The sequence below is a fragment of the Pundamilia nyererei genome, unplaced genomic scaffold (assembly GCF_000239375.1).
Source record: "Pundamilia nyererei isolate P.nyererei 1_Seehausen unplaced genomic scaffold, PunNye1.0 scaffold00185, whole genome shotgun sequence".
In the NCBI taxonomy this organism is placed as follows: domain Eukaryota; kingdom Metazoa; phylum Chordata; class Actinopteri; order Cichliformes; family Cichlidae; genus Pundamilia; species Pundamilia nyererei.
In genome coordinates this window covers 206,773-227,259 of record NW_005187586.1, presented here as the reverse complement: position 1 = coordinate 227,259, position 20,487 = coordinate 206,773, and the positions used below count along the sequence as shown (strand labels likewise).

General features: G+C 41.9%; 2 protein-coding genes across 3 annotated transcripts in view; both read left to right on the top strand.

Moving 5' to 3' along the window:
• Window positions 1-2,803, top strand: part of dner (delta/notch-like EGF repeat containing) — a 75,100-nt gene extending 72,297 nt beyond the window's left edge. Inside the window, exons 12-13 of the mRNA XM_005746897.1 lie at window positions 497-743; window positions 1,466-2,803. Of these exons, the coding sequence (XP_005746954.1) occupies window positions 497-743; window positions 1,466-1,577 (359 nt within the window). The 3' untranslated portion in view covers window positions 1,578-2,803. The remainder of the gene's footprint in view (window positions 1-496; window positions 744-1,465) is intronic.
• A 3,084-nt stretch (window positions 2,804-5,887) lies between these two features.
• pid1 (phosphotyrosine interaction domain containing 1) overlaps window positions 5,888-20,487 on the top strand; it is a 32,550-nt gene continuing 17,950 nt past the window's right edge. Inside the window, exons 1-2 of one of the 2 annotated variants that reach the window (XM_005746895.2) lie at window positions 5,888-6,073; window positions 19,581-19,727. In XM_005746895.2, coding sequence (XP_005746952.1) covers window positions 6,044-6,073; window positions 19,581-19,727 — 177 coding nt within the window. In that variant the 5' untranslated portion in view covers window positions 5,888-6,043. Of the gene's footprint in view, window positions 6,074-8,368; window positions 8,528-19,580; window positions 19,728-20,487 lie in introns of those variants that run through there. The other variant, XM_005746896.2, reaches the window with a different exon arrangement.

Here is a 20,487-nt window from a genome sequence, read left to right as displayed (position 1 = left end):
AAAAACCTTTTGATATTTCAGTGTTTTTCCTGGGGAGTGAATGGCACACGAGCAGAACATGGTTGTTAAGACACGCTTGCAAAAGAGATTTTATCTCAAGAGTTGTATTTTTCTGATTCAGTGAAGGTTAAACAGTTTAAAAAATTCAATTTGTGACTGATCTTTATTAACTTATACACACACACAAATTTACAGTAACAGATTTATATATATATTTTTTACCATTTCTTGTGTGTTTCTGTAATGGTTAAACCAGGTTTTTAATGCTAAAATATAATTAAGGCTGTTATCTTTCAACTTACAAATTTCATGTTTATAGCAACCCTGAAAGAAATAGTAAATCACATTATTCTGAGATTAAGATGCACTGTTACAGCTTTACCTGCATTTCTGAAAATAAATTTTTTTGTGAGAGGTTGAATCTTATGCATGAATAATACAACACAAAGATCTATCCCTGTGTGTGTGTGTGTGTGGGTGTGTGTGTGTGTGTTAGACCTGCAGTGGAAGCCTGCACACACTGAGGACACCTTGACCAACATGCCCCGCCACTCCCTCTATATCATAATTGGAGCTCTGTGCGTGGCCTTCGTGCTCATGCTCATCATCCTCATTGTGGGCATCTGCCGCATCAGCCGCATCGAGTATCAAGGTTCCTCCCGCCACGCCTACCAGGAGTTCTACAACTGCCGCAGCATTGACAGCGAGTTCAGCAACGCCATCGCCTCCATCCGCCATGCCAGGTCAGTGACAGGATTTGTGTGTCAGCGTTCAGTTGCTGTGATTAATGAGCTGTTTTTATGAGTGCTTTGCATTTAACATTTCTTGGATGTTAGTTTTACCATCCACCCACGCTGCCCCCCCTTTTTTTTAGAAATCCAAAATTGACCAAGTTAGCTCAGAAATATTTTTTTTAATTGGCGGCAACACAACTTTTTGATGCGTTGTCGCCGTGTTTTTATATCTCAGAATCCAAAAGAAACGGGTACGGTAACCTTCGGTCATAACAGTTTTTCTCGATTGCTGCTGCCAAGGTCAGGAGTGATCTGTCAAAGCCATTTTACCGGTCACCAGCAGCTCTGTGGCAGCACTTAATCTGAAATTCTGCTCTGCACGTTGTGCATGTTCAGTTTAGGACACAGTGACATTTAACAGGCAGGCAGAGTCTAACTGAAGACAGCACCGAGTCAACTTTTGGGATTTTTTAATTAAAGCTAGAGCATCTTGGATTCTTCCACTTGTGCTTTTTAAAAACATTTTTCAGTATTATCTGTCTTTTGTTTGTCTTTCTTGAACTATAATTAACTAACTCTTTAAAGTAGGATGGGTAGTCAGGATGTTTTGTACTTTTTTTGGTACTTTTTCTGGGTTATTATCTCCTCCAGCTTTAAAAGCACTTGTCATTCTCTCAAAACACCTTCTTACGCTGCAATATTTAATAAACATTCGGCTTTTTTTAAATTAGATTTGGGAAAAAGTCCAGACCTGCGATGTATGACGCCACTCCCATCGCCTATGAAGACTACAGTCCTGATGACAAGCCACTGGTTACCCTCATCAAGACAAAGGATTTGTAAAACACGACTGCGTTTCACCATTACAGGCTGTACACACACACACACACACACACACACACACACACGCACATATACATAATGCCAGTACAAATCTAAAATAAGAGCAAAAGAAAACTGAATGTAAAGTGGAAAAAGAAAATAATGCAAAACATAGACTGTAGATTAAAAAGAGCAAATCTGGAATTTGATACATCTATTTTCCTGTCCAAGTTCACAATAAGGCTTTATTGTAGCGTAAGAGCATTCTTTGCATCACTTAAGTTATTAATGATGACAGGCAACACTACCAGTAATCTCTGCTGTACAATAGAGTGATGACTTTAGTCTGCACCAGACTGTCTGTCTGCAGGTGGGGCTAGCATCCCGGGAGCCCACATTTCTAAGCGTAAACTTAGCAGACAGCGCTGACAACAGTCCTTACAGGTGTTGTAGAAATAGGTGCACTTGTCACTGTATCTTTTTCTATATTAAAAAAACATGAAAGAATCTGCAGTAGGTTGCCTTACTTTGTGCATGGTTAGATTTGATGTTCTCTCTGCAAATATTTTAAAACCTTTGTACTCAGTTGTTGGTTGTTCTTTTCTTCCCATTGCACTTGTATTTCTCTCTGTCAAGATTGTGCCAAATGTTTTCTTTAGGGAATTTTGTGGTTAGTAGACAAAATACATAAATGTATAAAATACTAGTCACAGCCTTTCCCCCTCCCCCCCTTTATATTATATTGTCCTGTTCTTTACATGCAAGTTTCTAAGTGGTGTTTGAATAGTACAGAAAGTCGGTTTGCTGGAGTACTGTGACCCTACCATCCTACTGTATGTTTTTAAGTGATATTTAGGATAATAGGTAGGTATACTTCTCACTGCACAGAAGCATAGTTGGTTCTACTCAGTGTACCTGTTCCTCCCAGTGTACAAATTCACCTCTAGTGTTGGCAGCATCGATTAGTTTCTGGATGTGAGTTTCTTTGCTAGAGTGGCCTCTTGTTGGCTTTAGTTTGGAGAAGACGGAGGAGATGTTATCTAGTCCAGAATATATGTGCTTCTGTGTTCTGCCAGTGGAAAACTTTCTGTCTGTGCAGCTCTGTTGTTCCTCTCGAGATCAAGCAATGTTTTACCAATAGGCTCAGCTAATCCTACCATTTTTTTCTCCCGTTTTAAACCGCAGCAACATGATAAACTATTATCTCTGTTGAATTATGTAAACAATAAAGATTCAAGTGAACATAAGTGACTTCTTTATGTGTGTCTCATGTGTACTGTACCACATGCATCATATTTGGGGCAGGATACTTGTTTGAAAGCGTTTGATTTATTGACCTTTATTTAACCAGGAAGTCCCACTGAGATCAAGTCTCTTCTCTCTAAAGGAGGCCTGGCCATGAAAACTCAAGCAATACTGAAAATGAAAGAAATATAACAAAAAAATGGGAATTATGTGCAACGATTTATTAAAACATGTGCAAGCCTGACCTTTCTCAGTAAGTAGTCTTCAGGAATAGTTCTCCAGGCTTCTTAACGGACATTCAAAGCTCTTCTTCGGATGCCGACTGTCTTTTGTTTTGTTCTCAGTCAACATGATCTCACATGATCTCAATTGAGGGGAGGCCAGTCCATGACTGATAGAGTTCTGCTGTGTGGTTTTTCTACCCAGGTATGCTTTTACTGAATTTGCAGTGTGTTTTACTATCACTGTCATACTGAAAAATGAAGATGTTGCCGATCAAATGCTTTCCAGATGGTATTGCATAGTGGCTCAAAATCTGATGGTACTTGTCTGCATTCATAATTCCATCAAATGTAAAAATTTTAGGCCTGCCACTTCTACTTTTGTCCTTCACTCACCCAGTTTCCTCTTTTTTTTGCATCCACGCTGAGATATACCAAGTTTTTGGGCCGTCTACACAAACATCCTGAGTTTGATTTTGAAACCAGTCAGCCTTAGGATCAAATCCAGCGATAATAAGTTTGCTCATCTGCAAATCACGATCAAGTGAATCAAAACGCCTTAAACAGATCCACCGATGAGGAAGTGTAATGCTGTCTTCTGTCCAGGGCACCTATGAACCTATGAGCTCATTTGTCACAGCTGTAGCAGCAGTAATGGTACTGTGCCCTTTTCTACAGGCAGTGTAAAGATTTATTATCAGATTGAAAAAGTGTTGTGTTACTAGTACCAGTGCTGTACCTGAGGCCTGAGGCGCTTTAGAACTCATACCAAAACAATAGTGAGAAACACGAACATGGTTTTCTACCAAATAGCGTTCTATACATACAAAAAGGACTTTGTTTATGTTTTTTAACAGAGCACCTCCAGTTCATCAGTTTGCATCTCGCCTAAACACAACATAAAAAAAGGTGGCAGCATCAGAATTTTGAAGTGTGATTACTGAGCGAGCGATGCTGCTGCTGTTCTGCTAATAATCCAGCTATGATGGGCGGACACATGGAGCTACAGCGATTAAACTGTTTTCTGAAAACGTGGATTCTAGCTATTTACAGCGTCTGTTTTTCTGTTCCCAAGGTCATACCCACCACACTGAACCGTAAGCCGTGCGACAGACCTTTTATGGAGTGTTGGTAATGCGAACACCCTCAGTGACCTCAGGCTTTATCCAGATGTTTCCCCGTGTAAACATCTCTAAATACAGACTGCGACTGCGGAGTCATGTCGTTCCTCACACCTACGTAGATTATGTGTGTCGACCCACATACACACACACATTGCAGGAGGACCAGATGCGATTGCTGGCTCTTGTCTTTTCCTGCAGTCTGTTTCCGAGACTTTGTGAGGTTGACCTCTGCCCTTTGAGCGGTTTGGAGGGTCAGGCTGTTTCACATGGCGCCGTCTACTGCTAAAAGTTTCATTTTAACACGACAGCAGATTAAAAATTATCCAACTTTTGGCGGCAGTAAAATGAATTGATCAATTTTCGAGAAAATAACAGATGATGTTTTTCACGAATATCTCTTCCAGACTGAGCTCGTAGAGTAACAAGGTCATTCTGAGCCGATACAGTCAGCCTTTGTTTTTTAGGCGCTTAAGGAGATCAAAATGTGTGGGCAGCATAACATTCTTTGTCCTTAGCTGCCTTTGTTCAACTTGGGATTTATGAGAGCGGAAGACTTAAACTAACCACGTTTTCATTGCTGCTAGCCGCTGAAATAATGCTGTTTTTGTTGGGTTTACATAACGTTTCTTTTGATTTGACTGCATTCTTCCACTTCTGGCTGTTTTGGTCCAGATGACTAATCTTCGAGGGCCTTTAATTCATTTTTGTAATGAGGCTAAATTTCATTATGGGCGCCTTTTGATGTTCGTGTTGCTTCACAGAGCTGGGTGGAAAAAATAGGGCCTTGGAAAAAGGATGTATGTGGAAATGGGAAATGCAGGACTTTGGGAGTATAGAATTTACTTCACTGAGGCCTGCAGTGACGGGATCTCCAAGAAGAACCTTGATGTTGCACAATCAACCAAAGAAAATGGACCTGGAGATCAGGAAACCAGAGTGATTATAGTTCCAGAGTCAGTTTAGTCAGTTTAGCTTTTATTGCCTAAAAATGTTTAGTTTTGATTGAATTTTTATTAGTTTCAGTCTTTTTAATTATTACTGTAAGAAGGGAATATGTCAGAAGCGAGATTTAGGATAATACAAGTATTACAATAAAACATACATCTTTTTGAAAGCAGTTACAGTAAGTCACAGTCTTGTCTCAATAAACACATCCATCAATGCCTCGTCAGGTAAGCTGTAATAAATGTTATGTAAATGTAAATAAACTAACAGGTGCTAAAGGGCGTTTCTTCCATATTTTTATTTTAGTTTTCCAAGTTCACAAAATGTATTCGGTTATCTTTTCCTCACAAATGTCTAGTTTTTATTTTAATTTTATTAGAGTTATTTTAGTTTATTTAGTTTTAATTTATAGTTTCATTTTAGTTAACTACAATAACCTTGCATGAAACCAGATTAATAAACTGGAAGATGCTCCAAATGGAAGAGGAGAATCCAGGGACGAATAGTGTATAATCTGATATGTGCAATATTAATATTTAAGGTGATGGATTTTTCAAAGGAAATTACAAAGTGAGAAGTGTTAAAATGTGTATAAAAGAAAGAAAGAAACAAAAAAACTAGCTAAAGCAGCATTTATACTCTCAGATTAAACCAACAAAAAGTCCCCCTAAGAATCAGGCTGCAGATTCAAAGCATCAACTTAACCGTATCGATCCTCGATTTCCCACCGCACTTGAAAGCAGCACGAAGCGCCCCATCGTGGATAGCAGGTACCTCCACCTGGTGGCCACTGCGTTAACTACAGCCAGGCGGAGCAACCTATCCTTCATTATCGACCAGTCCAGAGAGAAGGAGGACGGAGAGGCAAGCAGTGAAGGCGAACAGATGTGAGCCGGACTACGGGAGGAGAACAAGCTGTAGTAAGAGACGGAGAACCTCTGATTCTGCGAACATGTGGCAACCTGCGTCGGAGCGACTGCAGGTAAGGATGTGAGCGGCTTATGGTCGGTGGGGTGGCAGAAATAAACGGCTCACAGCAGCTACCGAGACCCGCCGTGCTGGTGCCGTGTGCGTGTGTGTCTGCAGCCCAGGCAGAAACGCTCCGTTACAGATGTTCCCTGTGCGCCGTGACGCTTCACCGGGGTGCCAGCAGACTTCAGAAAATGACAGAGACGAGCGTTAAAGCGAGCATTTTTCTGCCCCTGTCTCTGTGTGGTTACCTTTTGCTGCTACGTTTCACGTTACGCAAGCCAGTGGGGTGGCTGGGAAGAGGAGGGGGGAGCAGCGTGCAACAATTTGTGCCTCCACTGCATTCCTGTGCAAACCCACCGCTGGAGAGCCTTTTTTTTACCCCCTCCGTATAAAGTCACAGACACGCACTTTGCAGCTGTGTTTGAAATATCCACACGTTGGCCCAGAGGCCAGCTCGATCCAAAATCCACCTTCATTGAGCGCAGGCCTCCTCATCCTCCTGCTGTTGTCACTTTTTTCCGTTCATGCTGCCACATCAGGATGCTTACCCTCTGTCTGAAAGCATCCCGTGATCTGTTAGGGTGTAAAAAAAAAGCGACGTGGTTAATGACACGTAGTGTGATATCCACGGGTAAGTCGTGCACCGACCCTGGTTTCACGTCTCCTGCAGACGTAATGTTCTCCAGATGTGTGCCTGTGGACTGCCTGCCAAGTGAACTTGCACAATCCCCTCTCCTGCCCAGGCGTCAAGAAGATGGAATCACAAAGTATTAAAACCGAGAGTTCCGGTGTTTGTAAGGAGTCAGATGTGGGCGCTGTAAATTATCCCCTTAACACACATCTGCCCTCTAGGTGATCCAAACAGGCTGCAGCAGGACGCGGTTTATAAACTGCTATTGATCCGGGCTCGCTGAGCACACTGCGCTGTCGCTTTCGGATAAACTCAGATGTGGTCATGCTCAACAAGTGTCGTAAAGTCAATCTCATACTTTCCATGGCTGGTTGCTCCAGTACGTTTTGGTAGTGTTGCAGCAAGTGAATCATCATTCAGGTCCCTGCCAAACGCAGTGAAAAGAGGGGAAAAAAAACAAAAAAACGGCCACATCAACAGCCCAGATTACAACCAGCAGGTTGTAATCCTTTTAGGTCAAGTTATTTTGTTCATTAATTTCTCAAACTGCTGGCCTACTCCTGGTTTATAGAGTAGAGTGGGCCCCTCCTCAGTTTGGATTCATGGGACAGACACCCTTTAGGCTTAAAGCTCTCCTTTTTGACCGTGAATCCTCCCGTAGTTATGCATTTCTTCTTCTCTTGTCTCTTTTCAGTTCATGTTTGTTTATACACCACTTTGCATTTAATCATTAGCGATCATTAAACTCTAGTTCGCTCTCCTCTAGTGTGTCTTTTGTCCAGTCTTCCTCGCTCTGCTCACTCCTCTTTCCCCTCACCCCCGGCAGATGGCCACTCCTCCCTGAGCCTGGTTCCAGTTTCTTCCTGTTAAAAGGGAGTTCTTTCCTCCCACTGTCTCCAAGTGCTTGCTCATGGGGGTAGGGGGGATTGGATAAGGCTCACAAGATCCCCAGTCATTTTATGAGATGTTGTATAGGGGGAAATAAAAAGAAGAGCACTTCAATTTGCAGTGTATTGTTGTTGTGTTGGGAAGTGTGTTTTATCAGTTATATTATATCAGGTAAAATATACTCGATGTTAGTGATAGCATTATAAAGTGTTCTAGGGCTAAAACTCCACGTCTACTATATGGTCAAAAGTACTGGTTTCATCAACAGGTTACACCTGCAGAAACTGCTTGGCCTTGAAAACCCATGCCACGAAGCTCCCACTGCACCGTTTCTGAGCTGATGTTACTGAGCCAGACCCCCAGGGTTATGTAGTTCCTATGTAGGAACTGTAATTACAAATGGGAAATGGAAAATCAGATAAATCCAACTTGGAGCCTTTTAATGTGAAAGTGGCTGTGCTGTAGGCAAGTACAGAGGCCTCATGCCAGCTAACCGAGCCTTGTTTTCTGGGAAATGTAGAATCCAGGGATGTAATACTGAACTGCTTCAGGGAACAGGTGTAATTAAGGAAATCTTAACTTTGATAACCTGGGCTTAGTCCACATCAGCTTACCGCCTGGAAACCAGCTGTGGCTGGATGCTGATAAAAGAGTAAGGCATGTCTGAAAACTATCAAACGCTCCATGTTTCAGTTGACGACTTTATGAGGAGACTCTTGTTGAGGACAGCAGCCAGGCTGTTCTCTCCTTATGCTAAATAGCAGAAACCTTGCTGTGTATATTAATAAAAATAAAAAAAAGATATAAAAAAATAATGAATGACCCATACACCAAAAAGTGGTTACTGAACGATAGCAAATACCCACCCATTGCCTGCTTTGTTACCATAGCAACACCATCCTGTAGGCTGGTATCCTTCAGCGCTTTTGAGTCGGGCATGGTGGGGTTTGTACAGTTTAATGTCTCTCTTAGCTGATTTACCGTCGCTTATTATGTCCTGTTTTGTTGTTTTTGTTATTCACATCTGTCCATATTATTCGCACTTGTGCCGTCCTCTGTTGCCATAGCAACGTCTGATGTCTTGCTGCATTTTTATTTTTTTTTTTACGTCTTGCGCCCAGTCGAGAAGAGGAAAAGGGAGAAAAAGAGATGCGTTTATGCGTGAGGTTGAAGAGATACGGGGTTATGTTGCCACGCTGTGTGCTGATGCTGCATCATGCCTCCCTGTTTTTCTCTCTGTTTGCCCTTTCTACCCCTCGCTGACCACATATCTCGGTCATTTTCGACGGGCCCTTCCTCCCCAGCCAGAGGCCATGTTGGTTCACCGACAGATTGCACAATATGCAATGGGCTGGGAACAGCTATGCGTGTGGATGTACGCTCACATGCAGCTTAGGAGGCAGGTTACAAGGCTGTACACATGCACAGCAGCATGCTTCCTTTGTGAAAATCCCTAAGCCTCCCAGACACGCTGTTTTCCGCTGTCAGCAGCTCTTTCTTTAGCCACGGTTTCAACTTTTTGACGCTTTCAAACTTCAGCGTGTGCGACTCTGACAAACAGGGCTGAGCAGACGCAAAGATGTTGACCTGACAGTGCAACAGACTGAGGTCAAAAAGAGTCAGAGTCATTCTCTGCATTTCTGTCTCTTTGTCTGAGGTTGCTTTGTAGCCACAGTTAAGTTATAGTTGATGGCACAAGGAGACTGCCCAAAAATTCCCCATAATACCCCAAACCATTTTGTTATCCAGCAGACATTTCCTCAGTGTGCACATTTCACCTATTTGTGTCTTCTTTTGTTTAAAGATTTTAAATCCATTTCAGTTGAATACTTTGTACTGGTCAAAGTGCATTTGTCGCACGGTGTTTAATGTTTCTTTACTTTTACTCATATTTTTGTCTGTTTGAATGCTAACAGACTAGATTAGTAGTTCCCAACATATTTCAGGTGGCGTGCCTGTTTTTAGTTTAATTTGAAGTTGTGTTAATGGGATCTGGGCTGTTTTTAACAGTAATTTACTTTTAGCTTAGCAGTTGTTAGCCATGTTTGGCTAACTGCTTAAAACAACCATAAATGCTAGCTTACCATTTCATTCACCTTCTATTTTTTGCTGTTGCTCCCGTTAAAAAACGTCATTAGCTTTATTAGCTACGCTTAGCTGTTTATTGAAGTTTTGCACATACATGATCACTTTAACCACCTGACATTAACTTGTCTACCATTTTAGATATGTGACCGTCATGGTGACAGTGTAGGGCCCAATCAAGGACCTAGTCACACAGGCCTAGAGACCAGTCTGTGGCTGGTTGCGACTGGTTGCTGGAGGTTGATGGCAGAACCAGGGAAAATTATTGCTAAAGCGCCCAGTTACACAAGCATACAGACCTGACATCATGTGAGAACAGTTAACCTTTACATTTAGCAAGTCATTTTAACAGCACAGGGATGTTAAATGCGTAGCCGGGCCCTTCTGTGTAAAGTTCTGTCTATGTTCTCCCTGAGCCTGTGTGGGTTCTCTCTGTGTAATTTGGCTTCGTCCCACAGTCCAAAGACATACATATTAACAGTAATTTATACTTTGGCAATGAATTTAGGTTGAGCCTAAGTTGTAGTTTATGCAAGTGGCCGATGTGGGAATTTATGCCTGTGGGGGCTGTGTCGGTGGCGGTGTGTAGCTACATTTCCGGGGGGTGCATGGCAGGTTACGGTGGAGGGAGTCAGAAGGCTGTGCTGTTACAATGTGCCTGTGTTGTGGATTTATCACAGTGGAATAAAACCTCTGTTAGGGTGTTCTGGTGATTCTCACTTGGCTGTGGGTGTGAATGTGAGCTATTGCTTTTCTCTCCCCGGCTCCCTCTCTACCCCCTGGCTACAGTAGAAGTGCTCCCCTGCCAAGTTGTCATTTCTGGCCTTTCTTTTACTTTCTATGTCTCGTTTCACCTGGAAGTAGATCTCCATAGGATTAGGCCTTGAAATGATGTTAAACCAAGACAATAAATATGTATTTTATATAAGCTCCACAGCAATAGAGGTGAAAAAATTCTGGATGAATTTCTTGATGTCATTAAACTTGTCAAGTTAGCAAGTGTTTTTGAAACAATCTCATTGTTAATGATCTGCTGAATTTCTGTTACATGTATCTGTTACTATGTTTTAGAATTTTATTAAAAAAAATAATGAGAAAGTGAACTGATGATAATCAAGTGCATCCCTACGTATTGCTTTAAAGAAATAAATAAAAAGCATTGGGTCAGCAGTGTCTGAGTCTGCTTATTAGCTTTAGCTTGCATGAGCCAAAGATGTAGTGCATACATGTAATATACAGCTCTGTAACGGCTATTGTGACTTATCAAAAGGCAGTTAGTGCCCGTGATGGTTGACTTGTAGCCGAACAACGCACCATGCAGATATTCTTGGCAGCGAGGAGTGTTTTTTATCATTAGCACGTCCCGTTTATGTCCTCTGGCTCTAGACTCTTTAAGATGTCGCAGTGGGTTCGCTGTTTATGTCAAACAGTCGTTGATGTTTTTACTGCCAGCCAGAGAGTCTCCTTCAGGCCTTGAGGTTAGAGTGCTATAATGCCCACTTCCTCCTACAGAAGTAACAGACCAATCGCAACCTTCCGATCACTGACTTTCTCCCTCCTACACGCCTCGGCGCTCCAATCGTGATTGAGAAAAACAGGTTTTCGTCCATGTGCAGACCTCCCACAGTCTACTCGAGGTTGAGCTCATTCGGGCAAATTTCCTCTCATAAACTGCCCCAGGATCAGTGGAGGATGCTGTAAACACACAGAGAGACAGTTTTTTGAATTCTTACCATCCAGGAACTGGAGAAACGCATCCTACGTTTGGCTTTAGGAAGTAACCGCCACATGCTGGCCTACCTGTAGACCATAGCATTGTCCTTTAATAGGTTTACTGGGAAGGATGTGTTTGTGTGTATAAAAGGTGTCCGAGGGACAAACAGGGGCTGGATGGAGGTGGTTTCCAACTCAAGAGTTGCTTAAGGTATAAGCCGCAAGGTTTAAGTGTTTGTGAAAGACTCGCTTAATTGGCTGAGCCTGTTTTGGGAGCAAATTCATTTAATGTGCGACTTTAGCTCATTTCCTGTCTGCTCACAAGAGAAAGACATTTATATAGGTTTTTGTCTCACACTGACAAAATATTTCTGTATGGAATATAGTTTTTGGGGGGTTTCATGTTACTGTGGTAGTCGAAGTTAGTGTGTTACTGTTACTGTGTAGGTGAAGGTCTTTCTATGTCTTTCGTGGTGAAAAGAAAGAATGAAAGCGAGAGACAAGAAAGTGAAAAGAGCCAAATCAGGGATAGCATAGAGGATAGTTCCTGCTGGCAAAGTTGTAAAGGTGTTTTGAATCTCTATTTGGATGTTTTCTTTCAAACTTTGTGTCATAAATGATTCTGTCATCAGGAAAAGCACCTGTTAGTCTTGAGAACATGCTGTTTTTGCCTCACTTGGCTCCTGGTCGATATATGTAGAGTAGGACTAGGTACTGAAACCCAGTAAAATTGGTAGGATTAAGAAATACGATTTATTATTGGTACTTAAAGGTCAATTTCTCACATTTTATCTGACCAGATTTCATGATTTTTTTGATATTCTTTATCCAAAATAAAGTTCTCGCTGGGCTTTGTGAAGATGGTGTCGAGAATTAAATGCTCCGAAGTGTGGTTCCACTTTGTTAGAGTCAGTGCTGACAGTGCTCATTGCCACAAATGCAACAAGTCTTTGGCTTGTAAAGGTGGAAACACGAGAAATCTAGCTCGTAGTTCATCTGTCATTGCTCCACGTATGTTATGCTAGCAGCACGGAACACACACGTAAGCGTTGTAGTTCTTTTTTTCTCAAATATGAATGTTGGTTAATGATTAAAAGTGAATGTTAGCAAGAGGACTGTTACTGGTGAGTGTATTCAGTCTGAATACATGGTTTAAATGTCCCAGTTCCAGCTTCAGATCACTCGTTGAGGTGAAACTGAGGATATGACACAGTAAATGTTGTCAGAAAATGGTAAATGGCCTGTATTTATATAGCGCTTTACTAGTCCCTAAGGACCCCAAAGCGCTTTTCATATCCAGTCATCCACGCACACATTCACACACTGGTGATGGCAAGCTACATTGTAGCCACAGCCACCCTGGGGCGCACTGACAGAGGCGAGGCTGCCGGACACTGGCGCCACCGGGCCCTCTGACCACCACCAGTAGGCAACGGGTGAAGTGTCTCGCCCAAGGACACAACGACCAAGACTGTCCAAGCCGGGGCTCGAACCGGCAACCTTCCGATTACAAGGTGAACTCCCAACTCTTGAGCCACGATTGCCCAAGAAAAGGTCCTTAACATCTGTTCAAGGTGAAGGTTTTAGTTCTTACACACTGGATACATATGGATTTCATTCATATTGGATGATTTAATAAATATTAATGCATTATATTTTATTTTTTATATTTCATCATTAACCAGACCAGTAAGAAGCATAGCTAACGGCTTTGCTGTTAATGCTAAATGGCTAGCTAGCATTACCTAGCATGCCTTTCCTTTATCATGATTTTTTAAATTTCATAAGTTGAGTGCTATAATTTTGAATGTTTGGATTATTAATAGTTACCTTGGTTAGTTACATTAGGACTGTAGGACAGATGCACAGTTAATACAGGTTCTCCCTATAAATACAGAGGCCACAAACTTAACTTTAGCCTCCTTAAAAAGCCACAGTGATGTTTTTGTCTGTTTACAAGTACAACATCTTAAAAATACAGCTACAATTTGAAAAAAACTCTTATGGTTAGGAACAAATTAAGGTCGACTTTGGCAACAATAACTGGCAGACAAAATACATGTTCCTGCCAGTGTTTCTTACTGTGCACCGGTCATAGGTTACGGGTAAAAAAAAAAATTAAAAAATGATGTGACAGCAAGCAATCGTAGATGTAAATGATCAAAGTTAAGAAATAAATAAACATCATAAATGGGATTTTCAAAGATTTTGTGGCGAATAAGAGCATGTGCTTTTGTTGCTGCTAACATACTTGTAATTCATTTTTAGGTTATACTAAATACTATCTATTTGTACATCAAGCTTTGTCACCTAGTATACGAGGACCAGACATCAGTGCGACCCTTGCTTATCTTTCCAGTTTCCTACAGTTTGATGGTGCTTTCCTAATTGGTTCATGGCCAGAAGTGTTTCTAATTCTGGATCGTGTCAGGCTTAATGATCACATGCGGAGCTGTGTATTCGCTTTAAAAAAATAAAAGTTCTGCAACAGAACAGTTTAACAAACAATGATGGCCTCCTCTCTTGTTCTTTATCAGCGCCACACACATGTTGAGCAGCTGGCGCACTGCTGTCTGCGCTCCTTTTTTTCTTCAGGCTCTCCACATGTGTGTCTGTGTTTGTGGATGCCGATGCGTATGACACAGACTGATGTTGTTGACTCGTATTATCTTGAGGTCTTGTGTTACAAGACTTCTAGCCATACTTAACATAACTAACCAGTCTCGGTTGATTTCTTGGGATGAGCCAGTAGCCATTTGTGTATCTGGGGGGTTAGGTGGATTTTTATCAGTGCTCTTTGGACAAGGACATCTGTCTGCAGGGCTTAACATTATTTCCAGCTGTTTTGTAAACTTTTGTCATAATCCCATCCCCGTAACCCTGACTTTATGCGTCTCAGTGGGTGTGCCCGAGTGCCTGTTTTCACCCTGTTATGCAGTGACTCACCATGATATTGACCTGAGAGCCTCTTTTCTCTAAGAATGCTCCCTCAGAGGGCCAAAAGTTGAACTTACCATCTGTGATCTGTTAAACTCATCACTGTAGGAGGCAAACTGCACTCCCCAAAACTCCCTGTGACTTAATGTCTTGTGGTTGTGATTGTTCAAGTGATGTCTTAAATTTGCATATTTTAAATGCACAATTCCGAATCATTTAGTATTAGAGACTCTTTAAGAAATTAGCACTTGTCTAGATAGCACTTGTGATTTCCAGCAGTAATCAGAGTCGTTGTTGGAGAGCAGTCATTCAGAATTTCTTGGCTGCACTGGGTCAGTTTGACTAAGATCCAGATCTTAATATTCAAAATTAATTTTAGTGTCATTCAAAACTATTCACAGGAGAGGTCCACAGCAGAACAGCGTGATTTTGTAATAGGGAAAAATACTACAAAAACTCACAAGCTGACATAATAATAATTATGTAAACAGTCTCTAAATGACCATGAATACATTCTCACAAGACACTTCATTAGGTACACCTTGCTAGTACTAGGTTGGACCTACTTTTGCCTTCAGAACAATTTCTAGGTGAACTGTAGGAATGTTAAATTGGTGTTTTTTAGAAAGTCACATGTAACATAATTTGATGGGACGGATTCTGTTGTTTCAACCATTTGACTATTCCACAATCTGATTAGATCACTGAAAGAAAGCAGGGCAAGATCCTCAGAGCCAGTCAACTCTAGTACCAGGTAGGACCCACTTTTACCTTCAGAACTGCCTTCAGTGCCATTGATTCAAGAAGGTGCTGGAGACATTCCTTAGAGATTTTGGTCATATTGACATGAGACCATCACACAGTTGTGCAGTTTTGTTGGCGACACATCCATGATGTGAATCTCCTGTTCACACATCCCAAAGGTGCTCAATTAGATGGAGACCTGGTGAATGTGTAGGCCATCTGAGTACAGTGTGAAATAGTGCTCAGTGCCACTAAGGGCCCACAGTGTGCCAAGAAAATATCCCCCACACAGGGCAGGATTCACCCATGCTTTCATTATGTTTATGCCAAATTCTGACCCTACCATCCGAATGTCACAGCATAAATCGAGACTCATCAGACTAGACAACATTTTTCCAATCTTCTCAGTTCTCATAGGTGAGCCTATGTTAATTGTTGGCAGTTCACACTGACTCACCAAGATTGTCGCGTCAGTTTCCTGTTCTTACCCGACAGCAGTGGCGCCCAGTATGGTCCTCTGCTGCTATAGCTCATCTGCGTCAAAGTTGGATGTGCTATGTGTTCAGGGATACTTTTCTGCACATCTTTACCGTAGTGAGTTGTTATTAGAGTTACTAATTGCAGGTCTGGCCATTCTGCTCTGACCTTTGGCATCAACAAGGCATTTTCATCCAGAGAACTGCTGCTCTTCGGTTGTTTTCGCTTTTCTGGACTATTCTCCGTCAACCCTAAAGATGCTTGTGTGGGGAAATCTCAGTAGATCATCAGCCCGTTTGGTACCAACAACCACGCCACGTTCAAGTCACTTAAATCACCTTTCTTTCCCATTCTGATGCTCATTTTGAACTTGAGCAGGTCATCTTGATTATGTCTACAGGCCTAAATACATTGAGTTGCTGCCACATGGAAATTAGATATTAGTTGAACAGGTGTATCTAACAAAGTGGCTGGTGAGTATATTGCTCACACTCTGATAGTATAAAAACTAACACTCTCTTTTTGTGAGTGTAAATGAGCGGATGCATTGCTCGCCATCAACTACTTATTGTTGCTTTTAGCATCAAAGTAATAACGCTAAATGTGAACATTTCCAGCCATGAAGGCAAATATCACAACTTGCGTGCAAAAGTCCAAATCATTTCACAAGATTAACGATTAGAACGAGCATTTAATAAGTCATGAACTAGAAATGCCAACTGAAAACCTGAAGTTATCCATCATATGATAAATCTTGTGCTTTAGGGATTTCTTCCAAATCCTTTATAAATTTATGTGCATGCTTTCATTTAACATTAATGCTTTAAATCTGGTGCTCCGGGGATGCACTCTGCTAACAAGTTTCATACCGGGCTGTCACGCCATCTTCATCATATGGCACATCGTAGCACAATGACAAGTACAAATGTGTTTCTTCTCCCGAAACGACGAAATAAGAAGCGGTAAAGTTGCTGTGTAGTTGCATTAACTAGTATTTTTGAAGTTTTAGAAGTTATGGCTCCTGTATACTGCAGAACAAACCTTTGGAGTGAATGTCAGAAACAAGGCAGACTCAAGCTGGACATTTATCCAAGTGTCTTGAATGATGGCACAGGGTATCGTAACTATTCTTTGGCGAGTCTTTGGCGACTTGCAGCAATATACTGATTATCACTAAATGCTTAAATTAGAACTATCCCGATGGCAGAGCATCGCTAGTATATTAGGAGCCTGCTAAAATTCATTTAGGGTGGAAAAAAACCAGATCGATATTCAGCATGTGGAGGCTTTTGCTGAAGCCAAACATTTAAACACTAAGTATGGAGGTCAGGCACTTTGGTGATTGCTCAAGTGTTTACAGGATCCTCGCCTTATCCCTACTCACAACTGACTGTGCCCACACTGTCTGGCGCTGGAGGCCGAACACTTTTGTGGCTCCAAGTTAAAGTCAGAAATAGAATCAATAACTTGATGAGGAGACAGTTGGGACTTGAGAAATAACAAAAACATTAAGATACTGTGAAAATATTGTGAATAGAATTCCAGCATTGCTCCACAAGCAGCCCGCCGCATGTGGAAAAGTAATGGAGGAAAAAAAGCTTTCCCATTTCCTCCAGTAGTACGAAGCACCTCGCTGTGAACTGATAAGTATAAAACATGTACGTACATGTATAAAGCAAAGTTTTTTTGTTTTTTTTCGCTTCTTTTATATACCTGCTTAAGCCTTGTGCACTTGGTGGGGGGTGCAGGAGTCATGGCACCCCCTCATCTCACTCCGTACGGAGGCCAACCACAGGAATGCAAGTCACCGTCAGGAAGCTGTAAAGTGCTGACGCGGAGGTCAGCGAGCGTTTACACACATGTGGCTTTACTTTCACAACTCCACCATTCTTCTTCTCCTTCATCTCCACGCCATATCTTTCTCCTTACCGCCGTCCCGCCTGCCGCTTCCTTCTCTTTATTATTCCTTTTCTCAGCATGAAGGTCCACTACGGTGAGTTAGAGGTTGGGGGTTACACTGTAGGGCGTCAGCACAGGATTAGGCGTTTCATAACAGAATGCTATAACAAGTCACAGACAGATATATTTTAAAACCCTTAAAACGATGGCAGCAGAAGACCCACTCAGGCGGGAAAGTGTTAATATAACCATAAACACTAACAATCAGATAGCGAAGCAGTGTTTAAATTCAACCGTTGATTCAGGATGTTCTGCTTGGCCTTATAAAGGCAACAGTGAAGATTGATGATAGATCGTATTGGCAGCATCGGCTGTTTTCATCGCTTGAAAATGTTGACCATCTGTTGCAGGAGAAAATGGCTTTCATGCAGTCCAACGTGGAAAACAGCTTTCAGCGCCACTGAATGCAAGACAAAGTATTGGAGAGCATTTGTTAAAGTGATCTGTACTTAACAAGAAACTCCAGTTTGTTTTTGGTGGTGCGCTTACAATAGCATCGATTGTATTGTGTAACCTAGAAGATTTGAGATTAAATGAAATTCTGAAGTACCGCTCGACTGTGACGAAACAGTCACGATTCTGAGAAATGTTTTATTCATGGCGGTTTTGCTGTAAATCAAGTGCAGACATTCAGGGTCCCCACATACTGAATTCCAGTGTCCGACCTGTTGATTATGATTTTCATCAGCTGTTGCCATGGTGGTTGGGATTTCTAGTGTAGGAAATGCAGGATCTGTCTCTGGAATCACAGTCAATCTTCTATACATAGTTTTTGCAAAGTAATGGATAGTTTTTCTAATAGGATCCACTGCAGAGCCACTTAGTTTGTTAAAACTGTTACCAAAGCGTAGAGTATGGCAGTGCACCAATTTTTCCTTCTCTACAGCAACCCAGGCGGTCGATGGCAGGTTATGCAAACTTAGAACATAGGTAAATTTTAATTATGAAACAACCTAACTAGCCAATCTGAGCTAATTACCCCTAATTAGCTAATTAGCTAATGAGCCCTTCTCGCGTGTAGTTAGCAGTCCTTAGCAGGGATATCACAACCTTAACACCGCTACGCAGGAAAACACTTAATGCAATTTTCGATATCATCCTCCAACAACAGAGGTAACCGCAAAGTCATGTCTCGAAAAAGTGAACTTTTCCACTAATTCTCCCAATTCAATGAGATTTTACAAAATAAGCATTAAAGATTAAAGAGGTTTTACTCATTTTACCAATGCTTTAGCTGTTTTCTTTACAGATCGTGAAGGTAAAATGTTTCAATGCAGTGGATGAACATGCTAGCAGTTTGTAGCTAGCAGTTTCGTTTAAGTTGTGTATAACTGTTTATCGCAAAAAGCTACCTTGTTAGTCCCTGACAAGATCGATTTATATGAAGCCTGCTAATATGGATTTGGCAAGAAATGTCATTTTCAGGCCTTAATTCACCGATTGATGGAGCCAGAAAAATAATTGAGGTCAGGCTGCAGACACCGTTGCCCAGCAGGTGTGCCGTTTTCCCCTTAGTTCAGAAAATCGTGATTTAATTAGCTGCTCAATTTTGTTTTGATGGTGTCTAAAAATACCAGAAATTCTAACAGGCACGCTGCACATGGCCAGATGGGCCGTGTGGTTCTGCACGGCTTCAGGAAACACTTGCCGTGCACTGTAGTATGAGAGCAGGCAGCCCCTCTTGTTTTGACGGGGACAGAGAGGGCAGGGCTTCCTTCGTCTGCTCCTCACATTCCTCTCGGAGCAGACTAAATCTCTCACAGCCATCTCACTTCGAGCCTTCATCTTCCCTTTTCACCACCGAGATGTGTTTTCTATCAGTTGGAGTGGGCTCCTGTGTAAATATAAAAGCCTTGAAAGTCCTTTGACCCCTTGAGCCTGTTCCATACTTTCCTTTGCAGGACATGAGGTACACGTCTGCACACAAAATGCTGAAGTTTCTGGGGGTTGTTTTTTCTTCATACAGCGGTGTTGACAAGGAAACTTAATGCTGAACCACAGCCATAATTAGCTTTTTGCTGTTTGGTACAGATTGCATATTTGCCTAAAGCACACTGTGTATATATCTTTCTTTCTCCATCAGCACTTTCAGACCATGCTGAAGACCAAGCTGAATGTGCTGACGCTGAGAAAGGAGCCGCTGCCCACGGTGATCTTCCACGAGCCCGAGGCCATTGAGCTCTGCTCTACCACACCGCATGCAAAGAGCAGGACCCACGCTGGATACAAGGTAGGGGGTCACATGAACCTAATAATCCTCAAATCCAGTCCTGAACACTAAATCTGAAATAGCATTATTAGAGCCTTAATCCAAATGTTTTTCCTTTTCTTTTTGGTCACAAGCTTAATTAACTTGCACCGTGGATTTCCCAGCACAGAGTTTTTAAAGTTTTAACTTTCCTGTCTGAGCCACATACTTGAGAAATATTGAATGTCTGTGTGGGCACACACATACGTGCGTCCTGGCATGAATGTGTTCCCCCCCTCCCGGCTCTACTAAGTGTTAGATGTAGGGTTTCTAACTGTGATCCAACTCACAGCCCATATTCTCTTTTCTCTGTCCTGAAAACAGAAAGCAAACAGGGCTACAGATTAAAATAGCAGCCAGGCTCTGTTATTACACACAACACTTCTAACCCACTAACTGTGTCTTTGTGTATTTGCCTCCCTTGTGCCACAGCACTGTAAGCCTAACAAATAAACTGAAATCATCGCGGAAGGCAACTTCAAGTGGTGGTGGTGGGGCATTAGGGTTTTATTTTGCATGTCTGATGTTGTTTTTGGTCTCTAATGCTGTGTCATTAACAAGCATGTTGGAAACGGAGGTTTTTCTAACTTCGCTAAACTAAAATAAACCTTTCGTATCTGGCAGCTGACATTAAAGAACATTCCTGCCAAAAACAACCGATGTGGAACACACAGTCCCAGCTCTTGTTGATATTTGTATTTGTTGGATCAGCGTACAGAACAGCGAACATGAACACACGCAG